Source organism: Zeus faber, assembly GCF_960531495.2.
Source record: "Zeus faber genome assembly, chromosome: 15".
In the NCBI taxonomy this organism is placed as follows: Eukaryota; Metazoa; Chordata; class Actinopteri; order Zeiformes; family Zeidae; genus Zeus; species Zeus faber.
The window spans coordinates 22,883,055-22,898,735 of NC_137194.1; the positions used below are offsets into that span (position 1 = coordinate 22,883,055).

General features: G+C 48.1%; 1 protein-coding gene across 1 annotated transcript in view; it reads right to left on the bottom strand.

Moving 5' to 3' along the window:
- The window catches only part of samd10b (sterile alpha motif domain containing 10b), a gene marked incomplete at both ends in the record, with an annotated part of 25,335 nt that extends 10,743 nt beyond the window's left edge, over positions 1-14,592 (bottom strand). The window contains 3 exons of the mRNA XM_080015313.1: positions 1,788-1,956; positions 11,808-11,992; positions 14,442-14,592. Of these exons, the coding sequence (XP_079871439.1) occupies positions 1,788-1,956; positions 11,808-11,992; positions 14,442-14,592 (505 nt within the window). The remainder of the gene's footprint in view (positions 1-1,787; positions 1,957-11,807; positions 11,993-14,441) is intronic.
- Between the last annotated feature and the right edge of the window lie 1,089 nt (positions 14,593-15,681).

Sequence of the window (15,681 nt, forward strand, 5' to 3'; positions counted from 1 at the left end):
AAGCAGATAAATGGAGCCCAAATCAATTCACCCCACATGGACTTAACAGAGCTCCTAATAATTGCCTGGAGATATGGGGGGGGGGGGGGGGTCAAAAAGAGTCACACAAACAATGGCTGTTTCCATAGCGATTACACCTCTCCCTCCCCAATTTATCCCTCAAAATGATTGCTTAGAAACTCGGTCTTGGGTGAAAATTGGCAGGAATTTCTGCCAATTCGGTGACGATAATGGATTGTACGAACAGAATCTTTGAACAGATTCTGGGAAATTTTGGAGAGCAGCGGAAAATCACTGGAAACGCTGGGAACAAGCGCGGCTTTTGGATTAAACCTTTATTATTGGAGAGTAATTTAGTCCAAGCTCTGTTGAAAGGACCGAAGACGGGAAAAGAGAAATCGATAAACCTCCGATTGATTGACCGGGCTGCGTTCACACTAAAAAGCCGTTGACGTTCAGGACGGTGAACTTGATCTCGCAATCTTGATTTTAGGGACACACACCCTCACACTCCCTGTCTCTTCCATGTGGCATCCAGGTTAAGACGCTGGCAACTGACAAGGTCAGCGGCAGTTGACTGCACCTCTCTGCCAGTGTCCTCTGTCTCTGTTCCACTCACTCTGTTCTGTTTCCCCCAATACACACACACACACACACACATACACATACGCACACACACACACACACACAAATAACGGGACGTGTTCTGCTCTCCCTCACTCTGAACAGATAAAAGGATCAGATCACAACACGGCCGTCAGCGCCACACCGGGCTCATCTCTCGGCGTGCACTCCCCTTAACCCTGAAGCCCACGTGGGCGGGTCAGCGACCACATGCATGTGTGTGTATCTGGAGGTAAATACACACACATTTGTCTCGGTGTTCCATTGATTGCCGCGACAAGGTTAAGCAAACTCATAGCTCAGTCAGCCGCCACCGTTCCTGTTTCTGTTCCAGTGGCTTTCTCTTTTTTTCTTTTTCTATTTTCCAAAAATAGGCGACACTCCCTTTTCATTATTTCACATGAATGCCTCCTCAATCTTCTAGGGAGAGATTTGGGCATAAAAAAAAAACAAAAAAAAACCCTGTTCCCAGCTGAAAGGGCTTAAGATTTGGGGAACCGGGGAACTAAAACTATAACTGCTGTGCGATTTGGTGGTGCGACTTTTATGGCGTCAGTTTGTCCTCACCCCCCAGGTCACCTCCGTACAGTACTGTACTGTATAACCAGAAGGATTATAAATCCGCGTGTGTGCATGTGCGAGCGTGTGAGTGTGTGTGTGTGTGTGTGTGTGTGTGTGTGAACGGGTCTGCGTGAGCGGGTCTGCCAGGGTGTTTCCAGGATTTTTTTGAATGCGGTGACTGAGGAGTTTTCTCACAGACCGGAACTAACATCGCTGGTTTTTAAAGCTGCCTCCTGATTACACCAGTAAAGACGACGTAGAAGAGGCGACGGGGTGAGAGACAGAGTCACTCCTTGGGGGTGCAGTGACCCTTCCGGTTACCTAACTGAATGAGGGAACAGCGTGTTTCCAACAACACAAATGCGTGCACGATGGAACCTCATGCAGTAGATAATACAAAAGTCAGTTTGCAGGGAGCACCGATGCAAGCTTTTCCTGAAGACCATTTTATTCTTGCATTTCCGTCAACCTTCCCGTCGCCCACTTTCCAAAAGATCGATTTCGGACACGCAATAACTTTGGCTCCATTTAACCCGACCACAAAAAAAAAACAAAGAAAAAACACCCCTCCGGGCACTCCCCCGCATGCCTGCACACGTCACCTGTGATAGCGTGATGGGCGAAGGCCTCGACGTAGGTCAGGTAGTTGTGGGGACAGTGCTTCTTCAGCCACTTGCAGACGTCCTGCTGCGTCCACAGCACCACGGGCTTGGACAGGCAGGACAGCGTGGGGCTGGTGTGGTACACGGCGAAGGCTTCACCTGGCGCCAGCTGGAAACACACGGGGAACAAAGAGGTGAATATTAACGTCACGTTGCCGATGTTTTTGTGCGCACGCGCACGCGCGTGTGTGTTTTTGTCTTTTGTCCAAATGGTTTTGGGCTTCCATCACTCAGGCCAGTGTGTTGCTTTCGTACATAATCGCATTTTAAATGCCCTGGCTATCTCCAAGATGCACAATGCAGGACTTTCTCATTAATGTGAAATTAGCTTACTTGCACATTTCACACTTGCTTACTCGCCTTGCAATATATTTTCAGGATCACTTCCTGTAGTGCTGTCAGTGAATAACACGGAAAGCGAAAATGAACCGCATACAGTCGTTTGAATGTTCCTCCCTTTTATCACAAAGGACCTTTTTTACTTCCTTCCGCCCACTCCGCAGCATCGAAAAGTTGTTAAGATCCCCCATTTAATGAGTTTAGGTGCCGAGTAAATCACACGAGTACGTCGGGTGTAAACGCTTACGGGCAAAGACGGACTAACAGATGTACCCCTGATTAAAATGTGCAACCGTCCTCACCTCTCAAACCTAATTTACGGATGAAAACAGTGAAGCTGTCATCCATCTCCTGCCTGCCCTTTTTTTTTTTTTTTTTTTTCCCCATCTCGCCAGTTCTGTAGAAACAATACGTGCCAATTTAAAACACAGCCATCAAGGCGCCCTGTTATGACGGCTTTCAGGTTGGCAACTCTGTCGCAGTGAGGTTTATTTGTGTTCTATCCTTTATGATAATTTGATGTTTTCCATTTACTTGTCTCGGTTTGCTGTGACATTCTGTGCAATCCACTGAGAATGCGTCAGCGCGGTGATTTGTGATGTGGGGCTCCCGTTCTCATGCGTGTAAGCATGTGTGTTTGTACACTATCACGCCATCTGGCATGCCGGCTATTTAGCCCATCGAATTAGTGTTTAGTATGTCCGACACCCTGGCATGCTCAAACGGTATGCGATAAGTACCAGGCTGCCCATTTTACATCCGGTAAAATATCATAGTACGCAAACACTACTAAGCATACTATCACCCAGCGTACTAATGAACGCCGGGTGATGGTATGATCACGTAGTATGTACTATGTAGTCCGCCGTTTTTGGACGCGGCGCATTTCTTCCCTGAGGTCGTTAACGCTGCACCGGCTCTGCCATCTTCACGTTTTAAACCCGTATGTTGAGATCGCTCTCTGACTCTGCCCCTCCACTCTCCCTCCGCTTTAATCCGAGGAACTACTTCCTCCACTTCAAAGCGGTGGAAGCCAAAGCCAACCCCCCCAGTCGGCGAGCGAGTCGTGCGCAGGGTTTAGATGGACCGAAACGCGATCGCCACTTCCCGCCCTCCCAGCCCTCTGGCCGGACCCAATCTCGTCTAATCCGGTCATTTGAGGCTCTAACTGAGCCGACGCACGACACAAGTTTCAGACAAAAGGGTGATCACGCATTTATTGTGCTTCTCCACGTGAAAACGTCACGCCATTCAGTGCAACGCGTACACGCGCTTTCCCTATTGGGAGGTGAATACCGGACTCCGAAGCACAACTGCGGTGAATGAAACTTTTCAGACGTTCGTGTCTCTACCGGCCGCTTTAATAAGATCTCCTCGCGTCCGGTCAAACACAAAGCGCTCTCATCAGCCGGCGGACGCTCCGCCAGGTAAGCCTGTTCTGCTCGGCGGGCCTTAATTGAAAAAACAAATTCATCTCTCCACTCCAGTGTCTTCGCTGCTCCCCCTAATTACGCACATACTTCAATCGCTGCTCGATAGAGCGCCGAAGCCATTTTAATAACCCAAATTTACTGCCCCCCCGTCGTAAATTAAGATCGAGCAGGGAGAGATGTGAAAGAGGCTTTTCTCTTTTGGGAGGATTAAGTGCATCCCTCATCACGTCAATCTGAGGCGAATTGGGGTTTCAAACCTGCGATTATGATTTAGTTGGGTTTTGTGTCATCTTTTGCGATCCTCGTATTGACACAGGGCGGGGTCGATAAAGGAGTCAGAAGGAGAAAGGGGTGAGGAGGGGGAAGGTTTGCAAGAAAAGCTGAACGGCGCAAAGTCCAAAATTGGAGACGATGACCAAGAGCTGGAGGGAGAGATGGAGGGAGAGCCAAAGACACAGACGGACGAGAATAAATGGAAGACAGTGGATGAAAGCATGGGGGGGGGGGGGCGTAGGGGGGAGAGAGAGAGAGAGAGAGAGAGGGGCGGAGCAGCGCTCGCGGTAATTTGACACATCTCACATTTCTAGGTGAGTAATGGTCTTCATCATCGAGGAGTCCACAGAAGGGAAATAGAGCGTTGGCTCCGCCTCATCTCTCCATCTCCCCGTCAACTCCCTCTCCCTTCCCTTCCCTTCATCCCTCTTTCCCTTCTTGCTCTTCCGCAGCCATCCATCAGGCTCTATCTCCCCCGGCCAGCACCCTGCCAACCGGTGCCCCGACCACTCCAGAGACCCAATTCTGTCCAATAGAAGGCGCTCCCTCGTTTATTACCAAAAAAAGAGGGAGGGAGGAGACGGATGCGGTGAGGTGGAAGGGTGAAGGGGGTACAACGGGGACATATGTGTAGCTGTGGGATCGGGCCAAAGGTGAGGGCACAGAAAACGGTGCGGCGTGAATGGAGACGGAGGGACTTGAAGAGGATGAAGGAACATAATAAGGCTGTAGGCTTACAATGAGCACTTCATTATATGTGATGTACGATTATTTATATAGACTGAAGAGATGTTAAAACCGCCCCACAGTGCCACATTAGCTGTGTTGACAGGGTATTTAACTTCTCTCTAGTCTCTCTAGATGAGCTGGGCATCGTTATGTTTTATGAAGACGAGATGAACCTGTTTAACATGCTACTGTTGACTCGGCAGCTCAATGGCTAATGAATCTTTTCTGGAAATAAAAAGTACTCCCTCGACCCTCTGTGGGGAGAGGAGCACGGCAATGTGGGAATATGCCTTTGTTGACTCATTAATGCAAATTTGATGGGGGGGAAAAATGGAAAATTGCTCTTGGTAGCGGGCCTTCATTGTATTTGACGTTGACAAATGCTCGGCTGTTTCTTACAAAGTACCACCTTACAAAAAAGTATCAAATATGAGATCTTTTCAAACAAAATAATGTTATGGATTACCACTTTAAGGAAGAGAAAGTATGCCAGATATAAAAATACTTGGCTGGAAAAGGGTTCTTCCTCCTACTCCTCCATGCCACTTCCTGCTCTTTCCTTTCCCCTTTAGACTTTGTGTCTGTACTCTGGTCTTCAAACAGCCTCCTCCTCCTCCTCCTCCTCCTCCTCCTCCCCTGTTTACTTTGTTCAGTGTGTCTTCCCGTTTGTTTTTCCTCTCGAACATCTCTCCATCTCGGCCTCCTCTTGCATCTCTCTGGCACCTTCATCCCACTCCTTCCACCCTCCTCTCCCTCTCCCTCCGGAAGAACAACCTTGAACACTGTTACTTCTTAACCCTGTTTGTGAGTTGTGTGTGTGTGTGTGTGTGCGCGTGCGTCTGCGTGTGTGTGCATGTGCGTGTGTGTTTGTGTGTGCGTGTGCGTGTGTGGGCACACCTGCCCCCCCCCCCCCCCAAGTGGAGCTGTATCCGGGATTAACTTGGGAGTTCAGGGAGCACGGGGGCTCCTTAAAATTCATACTCTGTGACCGATAAGACCATGCTGCCAACGCCTGCCCTTGCCCCCTCCCTGGCATTGATCAAAGATGCTCAGCCAATTAGCAAAGCAAAAAAAAGTATGCGTGAGGTTAAATTAAAAGTGTGTGTGTGTGTGTGTGTGTGTGTGTGTGTGTGTGTGTGTGTGTGTGCATGTTTGTGCATACTTGTGCTGAAGTCTTTATATGTGTGTGACAGACATGGAACAGATGGATGCAATCGTAAAGCATGGAACATTTATTAATACACACACACCCACACACACACACACACACACACGCACACACCTTCCTTTCTCCCTCTACCCCCCCACTCCAATTTCTCTCTCTCTCTCTCTCCCTCTCTCGCTCTCTGTCTCTTTCCCCAACGCTCTCCTTCTTTGTCCCTCTCCATCTCCCTCGTCGTTATTCAATCACCTTTAGTCCGTCTCTCCAACCCTGACCCTGACAGGCCCTGACACACAATCCTTCACATCCGCCTTTTTCTGTAGGACAAGCAATCCTTTATATCGCCTTCATACCTTTCACCCAAACTCCCCTCCTACCTCTTCCCTCACACTCAAACTCCCTTCATCCCTCACTTCCTCACCCTCGCATCATCCTCCGTCTCCCGGGCTCCTCCCATCCTTTACCAGTGTCTGTTGCATCATTTAGTACTCTTGTACTTCTTTCTCGTTAACAAATTTGTGTCTGTATGAGATTTATGTGTTTTTCCGTCTGTCCGTCGATGGGTGTGTGTGTGTGTTTGTATCACCCTCCGTTGGCTTCACGCCACTCCGCCTTCACTTGCCCTCAGGTGTCGAGAGTTTGTGAGCGTCTTTGTGGTCGTGGGAACGCTGAGCGGGGCCTCGGTAGGATGCGGACGGGGGCCAGATGGGAGCTCCTCCTGTTCTCCGGCGACTCAAACAGCCAACATCCTGCATCCGGCGCCGTCAAAACATCCACCTCTCGCGCCGCCACGGCCAGGGCAACGCACGCTATTCCAGGGCCACGTCTAACCAGACTTCGCCCGTCTCAACAACTTCTTCAATGATTCTGTTTCTCTTCTTTCTCTTAAATGCCCATGCGTTAAAAGAGTGAAATTGAGTTAAAAAAAAATGGAGCAGAACATGCAAAGAAAATAAAATAAATGACATTGCAGTGGAAAGAAGTGAAATAAAAAGCTATTTTCAGCATCTGCTTGAAAACGCTTACAGATACAGCTTTTGAATATTCTTTGGTCGCGTGTTCCACAATTTAGGAGCATAGTGTAAAAAACGCTGCAGCTAAAATCTTCCTCTGTCCAATCTAATCTCAGACAGAACGGCAGCAGAAGACCTGAGGGCTCTTGAAGGAATGTAGAAGAACATCGGTTCCATATTGCAGGCCGCTCCTATTATCCATTTAGAGCTTTGTGTGCAAGCGGGAGGACTTGAAAATCAATTGGAAAGGACACTTATTGTCTTTGATTGTGTTTTTCAGAGCAGCCAAACGAAGGAACTACAAAAACAAACACTGGCAACGCTGCCACATAACATACACATGCACAACAACAACAACAACAACAACAAACAAACCGTTTGCATGCAAACGGCGACGACACCTTTTTTTTTTTTCACACCAAGGTGCGATTTACGAGTGAGGTGCGAAGCCGCGACGTTTCAGCGTCTTAGGATTTAGGATTTGAGACACGCAGATAGGCGTGAACCTTTGACGTTGTTAATGTCTGTCTGTGATGCATTGCACAGCTCATTAACTCAAAACAAGGGTTGGTTCCGTTTTCCAGGTGGCTCTTAATTGGGCCATGTTCGTCAGATGCTTTGGCTGTGAATGCTGAAGGAGAAGACAGTAAAATTGCAGAACGTTATTCAATAAGTGAAGTAGCGATCCGTAAAACGCTGATTGCATTGTATTGCTGCTTGGATAAATAAAAGGTAGGACGGTTGTTGCCGCAACGAGCCAAAGGTTCTCATTAAAATCGGCACCAAAGTTTATCCGCGTGTTTCTGGTCTTTTCTCGTCGTTCCGCTGCTCGCTGCCGGTGTCGTACGAAAAGGTCAGAGGCTATGTTGTGCAACGACGCACGCACACTTCTGACAAAGAGGAAAAATTAAAAAAAAAGAAACCTTGAGCAGTTTGGACCTCTTTCGGTCCCACGTGCGCATGTCTTCATTCATTCATGCATTCATTCAAAGTCCTCCTCCTCTCTACTCTAACACACACACACACACACACACACACACACACACACACAAACACCACTGCCACACGTGCACACACACACACACACACACACACACACACACACACACACACAAACAGGTATACACGCACTACACACACACACACACACACACACACACACACACACACACACACACACACACACACACACACACACACACACACACACACACACACACACACATTCTGGAGGCTGAGACAGCCAAACGAAAGATGGCGCGGAGGGGGTGCCAGCAACAAACTGACTCATTATTTGGAAATATCGCATTAGTGGAAGGCTGTGAGTGCCAAACAGTTATATAGCACCTGCAAACCATCCATTACAATTCTGGAAAGTAATCCCCTGGCGCTTGTAAATGGAACCTAGTCATGACAGAGCCCAATTCTGTGACCTGGCTTTCGGGGGGGGGGGGGGGTCAACGGTACTACCTCGGTGGGATTGACAGCGATGGTTCTGCCTGCTCGGGCCTCAGCATACACCCGAGGTCTCTCCCCTTCCGGCGTTCTCAACCTCTCCTCCTGTCTCTCGCGACTGTCTGAGCCGTCCATCACTATTGCCACCATGTTTTTGGATCTGGAAGATTCATCTCTACTCAGTCACCCCCAGTCTCCTCCATTCACCATCACCGTTCGTCTTCTTTTTACATCACTGTCAGGAAATGAGCTTATAACAGTGTAATAACTGTGTAATAACTTAACTGTCTGTCCAATAATAATCAGTTAGATCATTTTTTTACATAGATAGTTTTTACCTCAACCCAGCTGATAGAAACGCACTCAATTCACATTATATTTATTGCATTATTCCTAATATTGTTTTAAAATTCCCCTTGACCTTTGGATGGAAACAAAATGATTGCGGATTTTACAAAATGGAAAGAATTGCCGTCAGCTCAAATAATTATGTAATAATTGTGACCACTCTACCGCTCACTGTATCTTTAATATGCTGTATCATTTTCATAAAAGATGAGTTTGAATGTTAGCGGTGCTTGGTATTGTTATTCTTAGCATTCAGGGAGGCAGAGTTCAACGTTAACGCTTCGTTTTCATGCAACTTTAATCTCGACTATATTAAATCTGTTTTACTTCATTATCAGTGGTTATTAACAATGAGATTTTCACTTGCAAGAAAACACTGCACTGATCCGCGGAACGGAAATTAACGTTCACGTGAGTTACTCCTGCACAAGTGTGTGTGTGTGTGTGTGTGTGTGTGTGTGTGCGTGTGTGTGTGTGTGTGTGTGTGTGTGTGTGTGTGTGTGTGTGTGTGTGCGTGCGTGTGTGTGTGTGTGTGTGTGTGTGTGTGTCTGCGCGCGTGTGCGTGGTTTTGTATTCTTGTGTGGAAGAGAATGTGTGTGGAAGAACAGGAAATGTGGAGTGTCAGCTCATTTTAATTTGTTTGGAGAGGTTTCCCCAGATCCCACCTCATACAAAGAGGAGCTAGTTAGCTCCCTCATTAGAGCGGATGTGTTTATAACACGACTCTCTCTCTCGCTCTCACACACACACACACACACACACACACACACACACACACACACACACACACACACACACACACACACACACACACCTGAAATCCTATATGCATAGGATATATATATATGCAGGTTAAACAATACAGTCCATGTGAATGCAAGCTTGAAATGTCTTTGGGAGCTGGCACACATGCACACATGCACACACGCACACACGCACACACGCACACACGACAAATCATATATGCATATCTGCAGGTTAAGTAATACAGTCCATGAGAATGCAAGCTGGAGATTTCTTTGGGGGCCAGAAAACACACACACACACACACACACACACACACACACACACACACACACACACACACACTACAGGGTGGTGGACCGCTCTCGTTTGTTGAATAATGCATCAAGAGGCTTGTTGCTCAGAGCCATCAGCATATGATGAGGCGTTCTTCTCATGGTATGGAGGAGCTTTAATTATGCCTTCTGTGTGTAATCACATGGAAACAGCTTACCACTCCTCCTTTATTAATTCTATTGCAGTTCGAGCTTTTTACACATCTAAGAGCGTGTTTGTACGCCTCGCGGTGAAAAAAAATTTCCTCAAAAGGCCAGTGGGGAGACCGGGGATGTAAATGACTTCTGTTCCTGCTGCACTCTCAGGACACCTGATGTGGAGAGGAAGAGGGAGGACCCTCTTATCCCGTGCGCTGTTTCCAGTCAAATACCGGAGGAACAGCTTTAAAAAGAACAGAGGCCCGGCTTTGTTTTGCTTCAAGCCCGCGCTGCACAGATGGGATTCCATATTGGATGAGAGCGGCGTGTCGGCGGGAGCAAAGATGTTCGAGGGGGGGCTGGCCCGCGACATTCACACCGGACAGCTTGCATGCTGTTACAGCCAATCAGCCTTCAATGAAAAGCCATTATCACAACTATTGAATTCTATAGATGTTCATAATTTGATGATTGGCAATACGCTTAGTGTCCACACACACACACACGCCCGCGCGCCAAATTACAACACGCTGATTATTTTGTATTTCTAAGCGGCAAATATGCTGGGCATGCTGTGCTGGGAGTATGTGCTCTCTTTGTTATATCACAAGCGGCGAGATAACAGATCTGAAACCACTCCTCTGTGACACAAACGTTTTGTCTCTCCGGCGGAGCGCGGCGCAGGCTCAGGTGAGGCCGGCCGTCAGGAGCGAACAAGATAAAACAATTAGACGACATCTCCTGCCGTCTCGTCGAGACGAGCGGACGCTCATCACGACGGCGATGTGCGTTTGTGTCCCGTTCCCTCTGGCGAACCCTCCCTCCCTCAGTCCTCATGGGCCTTGAATAACGCCGGATGATTCGCACGGAGCTTTACACGGATGAAATGGTACCTTTTTAGAAAAAACGATACGGAATTCAGTCGGCGAAATAGAATGTTTTGCTTCCCGTGACCCACCCTTTGTCATTGTACCTGTCCCCCAATACCTGTCCGACCTCCTCTACCAGCACACTCCATCCCGGAACTTGCGGTCCTCAAACATGGGTCTGCTGTCCATCCCCCGTACCAGATTATGAACTTTCGGGGACAGAGCTTTCAGCGTGGCAGCCCCCACCCTCTGGAGCTCTCTCCCTCCCGTAATCCGTAACGCCCCAACCCTGGACACTTTCAAAATAACCCTCAAGACCCACCTTTTCACCATGGCCTTTCCCCATTAGTTAGTTAGTTTAGATATTCCTTTGTTTTGTTTTTGTTACTCTTAATCTGCACCCCCCCCCCCTTGCCCCTCCACTGTAAAGCGACCTTGGGTTCAGTGAAAGGCGCTATACAAATTTAAGTTATAATAATAATAATTATTATTATTATAATTATTAAGGGTGATTATCTAATAATCAGAGTCTGAATCGGTTTATTCTGCAGAGCGCATTTTCATGTACAAGGAATTTGTGGTGGTAAGGACCGATGCATTATATTCTATGCATCTCTCTCTCTCTCTCTCTCTCTATATCCATCAATATATCTACAGTATACATAACTATTTATCTATCTATCTCCACATATGGTTTGTGATGGCCCAAATGCTCGGCCCTGGGGTATAATCAAGCCCTGGAGCTGAAATACAGTCCACGTGCAGATAACATTATCTAACATTTTTTTCCTTTTTTTGTGAAGGTGATACTGTAGATCCTTTCTTAGTCGCCTACACTCACAAAACGTCTCTTTTTTTCCCGGCTCCCGGTTTATGCTTCACATGCGGAAAATGTGTGTATGTTGAACGAGCGGGGAATTCACGCATGGATGTCACAGATTCATGCCACATTTTGGTCTGGAACCGGTGTGTGTGTGTGTGTGTGTGCGTGTGTGTGTGTGTGTATGCGTGCGTGTGTGTGTGTGTGTGTGTGTGTGTGCGAGTGTGTGTGTGTGTGTGTGTGTGTGTGTGTGAGAGAGAGTAAAAACATCTAAATATAAAGTCCATGTCCACCCTGCGTACCTGGATGCCCTCGGTGCCCGGCTGCTGCAGCAGTTTGACGGTGCGTGTGTGCGTGGCCTTCTGGCCGCGGCCATCATGCCAGGTCAGGCTGCTGCCGCCGGCGCGGCGCGGCAGCTGGTAGCTCAGCTCCTCAGCCGACACCGTGTGCTCCAAGGAGGCTCGGCAGAAACTGAAGCTGGACGCAGCTGTGGAGAGGGGGAGGGAGGGAAAGAGGGAGGGGGGGGGAGACAGATGGAGCAGAAGAAAGAATGAGAGCGGTTAGGGTTGGGGACGCTTCTACCGACACAAGAAGACCAAAGAACTGTTTGGGTGAATCTGTAAAAAAATCTGCTTTACAATAAATAAAAAGTAAGGGTCCTTTCGTGCGTGTGTAAGCAACTAATTCTGCGTTCCATTGAAGTCGGAACTCTGAAAAATCCAACCTTGTACATGGAAAAGTGGAAAGGAACGGCCATTTAAGTTGGAATTTCAGAGCCGGTCTCACACCCGGGTTCACCAAGATAACAGCCCTGACCTCACGGCAACATGGTGACACACACGTTCCCTTTGCAGCGATTTTAAAACATGTCGTCAACATGGGGACCACCCACCCGAATGACCGATTTCCCAGTTCCCATGGGCTCGCGACCTGGTGCAAACTTGGAGTTGCTGCAGCAGCCTTTACCAACGATGGATCAGAGCCGGGGGGATAGTGAAACCGGCCTTTTCCACCGAAAAGACACGAGATGGAAAGTGCAAACATGGCCACCCTCAATTTCAAGAAACCCCCCGTCCGTGTCCTTCTATGGTCGAATGATGTCATGGCAACCCCCCGAGCCGGAGCTTGCAGCTTTCCCGTGATGATAATAAAATAAAATGGTGCGCTGCGACTCAATAAAATATGATATATTTTACAATATGTCCACTTGATTTCTCCACTTGAGAGGGCAGAACAGCGTAACGGCAGCTTGTGAGAAGTGCCGGCAAAAGAGTAAAACGTAGTACCAGTACTGCCTACCGGGAGAATTGGCCCACTTCAACCACTGGGTGTGAGACAGAAAGCATATCCTTAACATTAATATGATCATCGTGAGATTATCTACAGTATTATACGACAAATTCTAGTTGTATGTAGGGAAAAACCAAATTATGCCAATACCCTTTCTCGCTTTTTAACCTCCACATCCCTATCGCTGTTTACCTCAATTTCCTCCTTTCTCTAGGTCTCATCTCTTCATTTGCATCACATCTCTCCATTACCACCGGATCTTTTCTCTCTTGTTCATATTTGCATAACTCTCTCTCTCTCTCTCGTACTCCCTCTCCGTCTCCATCTCCATCTCCATCTCCATCTCCATCTCTATCTCCATCCCTCTCTCTCTTTCTCCCGCTCGCTGTCACATCTGTTAGGCTGACAGGACAACCAAGACCGGCCCTGATTCTCATTACTGTCCGTCAAGCCGAGGCGGAGGAGGCGGGAGCGTCGGATGTGGGAAGCTCAGCGTCTCCCAAACTCCCAAGACCTGCCATCAGTCGGGAGGAAGAGAGGAAGAGGGGGGGGTGAACAGCCAGTGTTTAAAATGTTGTAACTAGATATCGGAGAAGTCAACCGATCCCCAGCTTCTGCCGTGTGCATCAACACAAAGCCGCTCAAGCCCACTTAGGGACTTTCGCGATAAAGACGGGGAAGAGCCATCACCGCTTCGCACGTCCACTAAAATATCAATCTCCGTGACATCATTGCATCATAAAGAGAAGCAGGTGTGATAAAGCGCTCGCTCCTCCGTGCTTTAATGGACTTACAGGGCTTAACTCCCCGCCTCAGGATTAACCGAAAAGAAAAATGGAGAAAATCAGCCAAAAGCGATTATACATCTCAGCAGTTTCACTCAAAATCGACAGCGTCGCTTGATTGAGATGTTTAAACCTCCGCGCCTCAGCTGGCAGAGTGACTCACGCGGCGGCTTTTGTAGAAAGTAGATGAGTGGGAAGATTTACTTTTCGGGCGGCTCCCCGTTTTTTTTTTTTTGTTTTTTTGTTTTTTTTTGTTTCCTTCACCGAATCTCTTTTCCAGAGCCTTTGTTTCTATTTACGTTGTTTGATGTTCGCCATCTTTCTGGGGAAAAGGGTCTGTCCGTCACTTTACCCTTCTGATCAGACTGGACCACCGCCAAACCTCCACCAGCACCCTTGCCCGCGGACTCGATTTGGTATTGAGTGTTGGTCGCTGCTTCTCGGGAAAGAGCTTCACTTTATCCTGCTCGGGATGGAGAGATGGGGAAGGGAGACGGGGATGTGTTGTTAGACTTACAGGGAAAGAAGAGGATACAGGAGGATGCAGGGCACTTAAAGGCTCAGGCGTCTGAAACTGGAGAAGCCCATACCTTGAGACGCACAAGCACAACCAAAACAAAGGAGGAAGAGGAAGGATGAGGAAGAAGAGAGGGTATAAAGCAATCTGAAAGTCTCTGAGAGTCAAGGGCAGACCATGAGATACGCCCGAGTGGATTGTAAATAAATGTCCCGGCTACAGTCCAAACAGTATAACCTTGGTGGTTGAGTGATGGAAAAAAGTGAAAAGAAAAAAAACCAACAAAAAAATAAACACCTCAACATGAGGAAGAAACGGCTCAGGAAGGGCCTCGGAAGGCAAACCCTCTGGAGCGTGGCCTGCCGTGTGCATGTGGCTCAGCAGGTGAGTCAAAACGCCGCAGCCTGGTGGCACCGTGCCTCCGATCGCTTCCCCTTCGCTGTGCATCATGTTGTCCCCTGGAGAAGGGCTGCTAAATCTCTGAGGGATTTCCATTTCCAAAAAGGTAATTAGCCATTAGGTATTGCACCCTGGAAGGTCGTTCCAAGCCAAATCCCACAGAAGATTAGCATGGCATCACTGGACATTATTCATTTGCTTCCAAAAGAGAACATAAATTAATCCGTGTGGACTACTCTGCTGTGTGGGCTCTTTGTAAAAGTTTGGTTTTTACCTTTGTAACCTTGGCTTCAGACTTCAGTGAGTGAGTGTGTCTGTCTGTGTGCGTGCGTGCGTGTGTGTGCGTGTGTGTTTCTCAGCGTGTGGCAGTTGGTGGATGAGGCACTTGCAGGCCTATAGCTAAGACCAGGCACTTTTGGGAACACAGAGGGCGGTGCGGAGTAGTTCAGCACCATGATATTGGCTGCAATTCCACCTCCTGCTGAACCTAAAGATAAAATTCCTATTTGTGGTGCAAGTTAAATATGAAAGCGGGAAAGAGGAGGGCAAAAAAAAAAAATCACCCTTCCACATTGTAACCTTCTAGTGGCCACACTTCATCTTCTGGTTATTTCACGCAGGGCACGTTCAACCTGGCCCCCTAAATATAGTATCTCCATATAGCTGCATGTGCTGTTGACTTCCACTACGTCTCGCTCCCATTGGTCCAGATTTGTTGCTGCTTAGAAATGCTGGCGGTGGAGCAATGTGGTGTGTGGCACTAATCCACTCCACCAGACCTGGCCCTAACCCCAGGAATACGCCATGAAATGACGTTTTGAAAAAGCGGGGGGGAATAGAAGAAGAGCGGAATCTCATTACTGCCGAAAGTATAAAAATATAACTCTTTTTTTTTTTTTTCAATGGACCCCCAGGGGGCTTTTTCCATGATGCAAGGGACTCCATTATCCACTCTGACACGAGACCTTGTTGCAGAGGCCGGGACAAGAGTTTAGTCTTCACAAAGCATCAGTGTTACAGGGTAACGCGGGCGGCGGAATGGGCGAAAACTACGGTCACAACGCAGGGCGGGCAGGACAGACGACAACGGCGCTCACTGATTGGGAAACAGGGAGAAGGCGACGCAGACGCGGCATTGGGACTGTGCATCTGCGCGATTGTCCTTCCTCCTGTCCCTATCCCCTC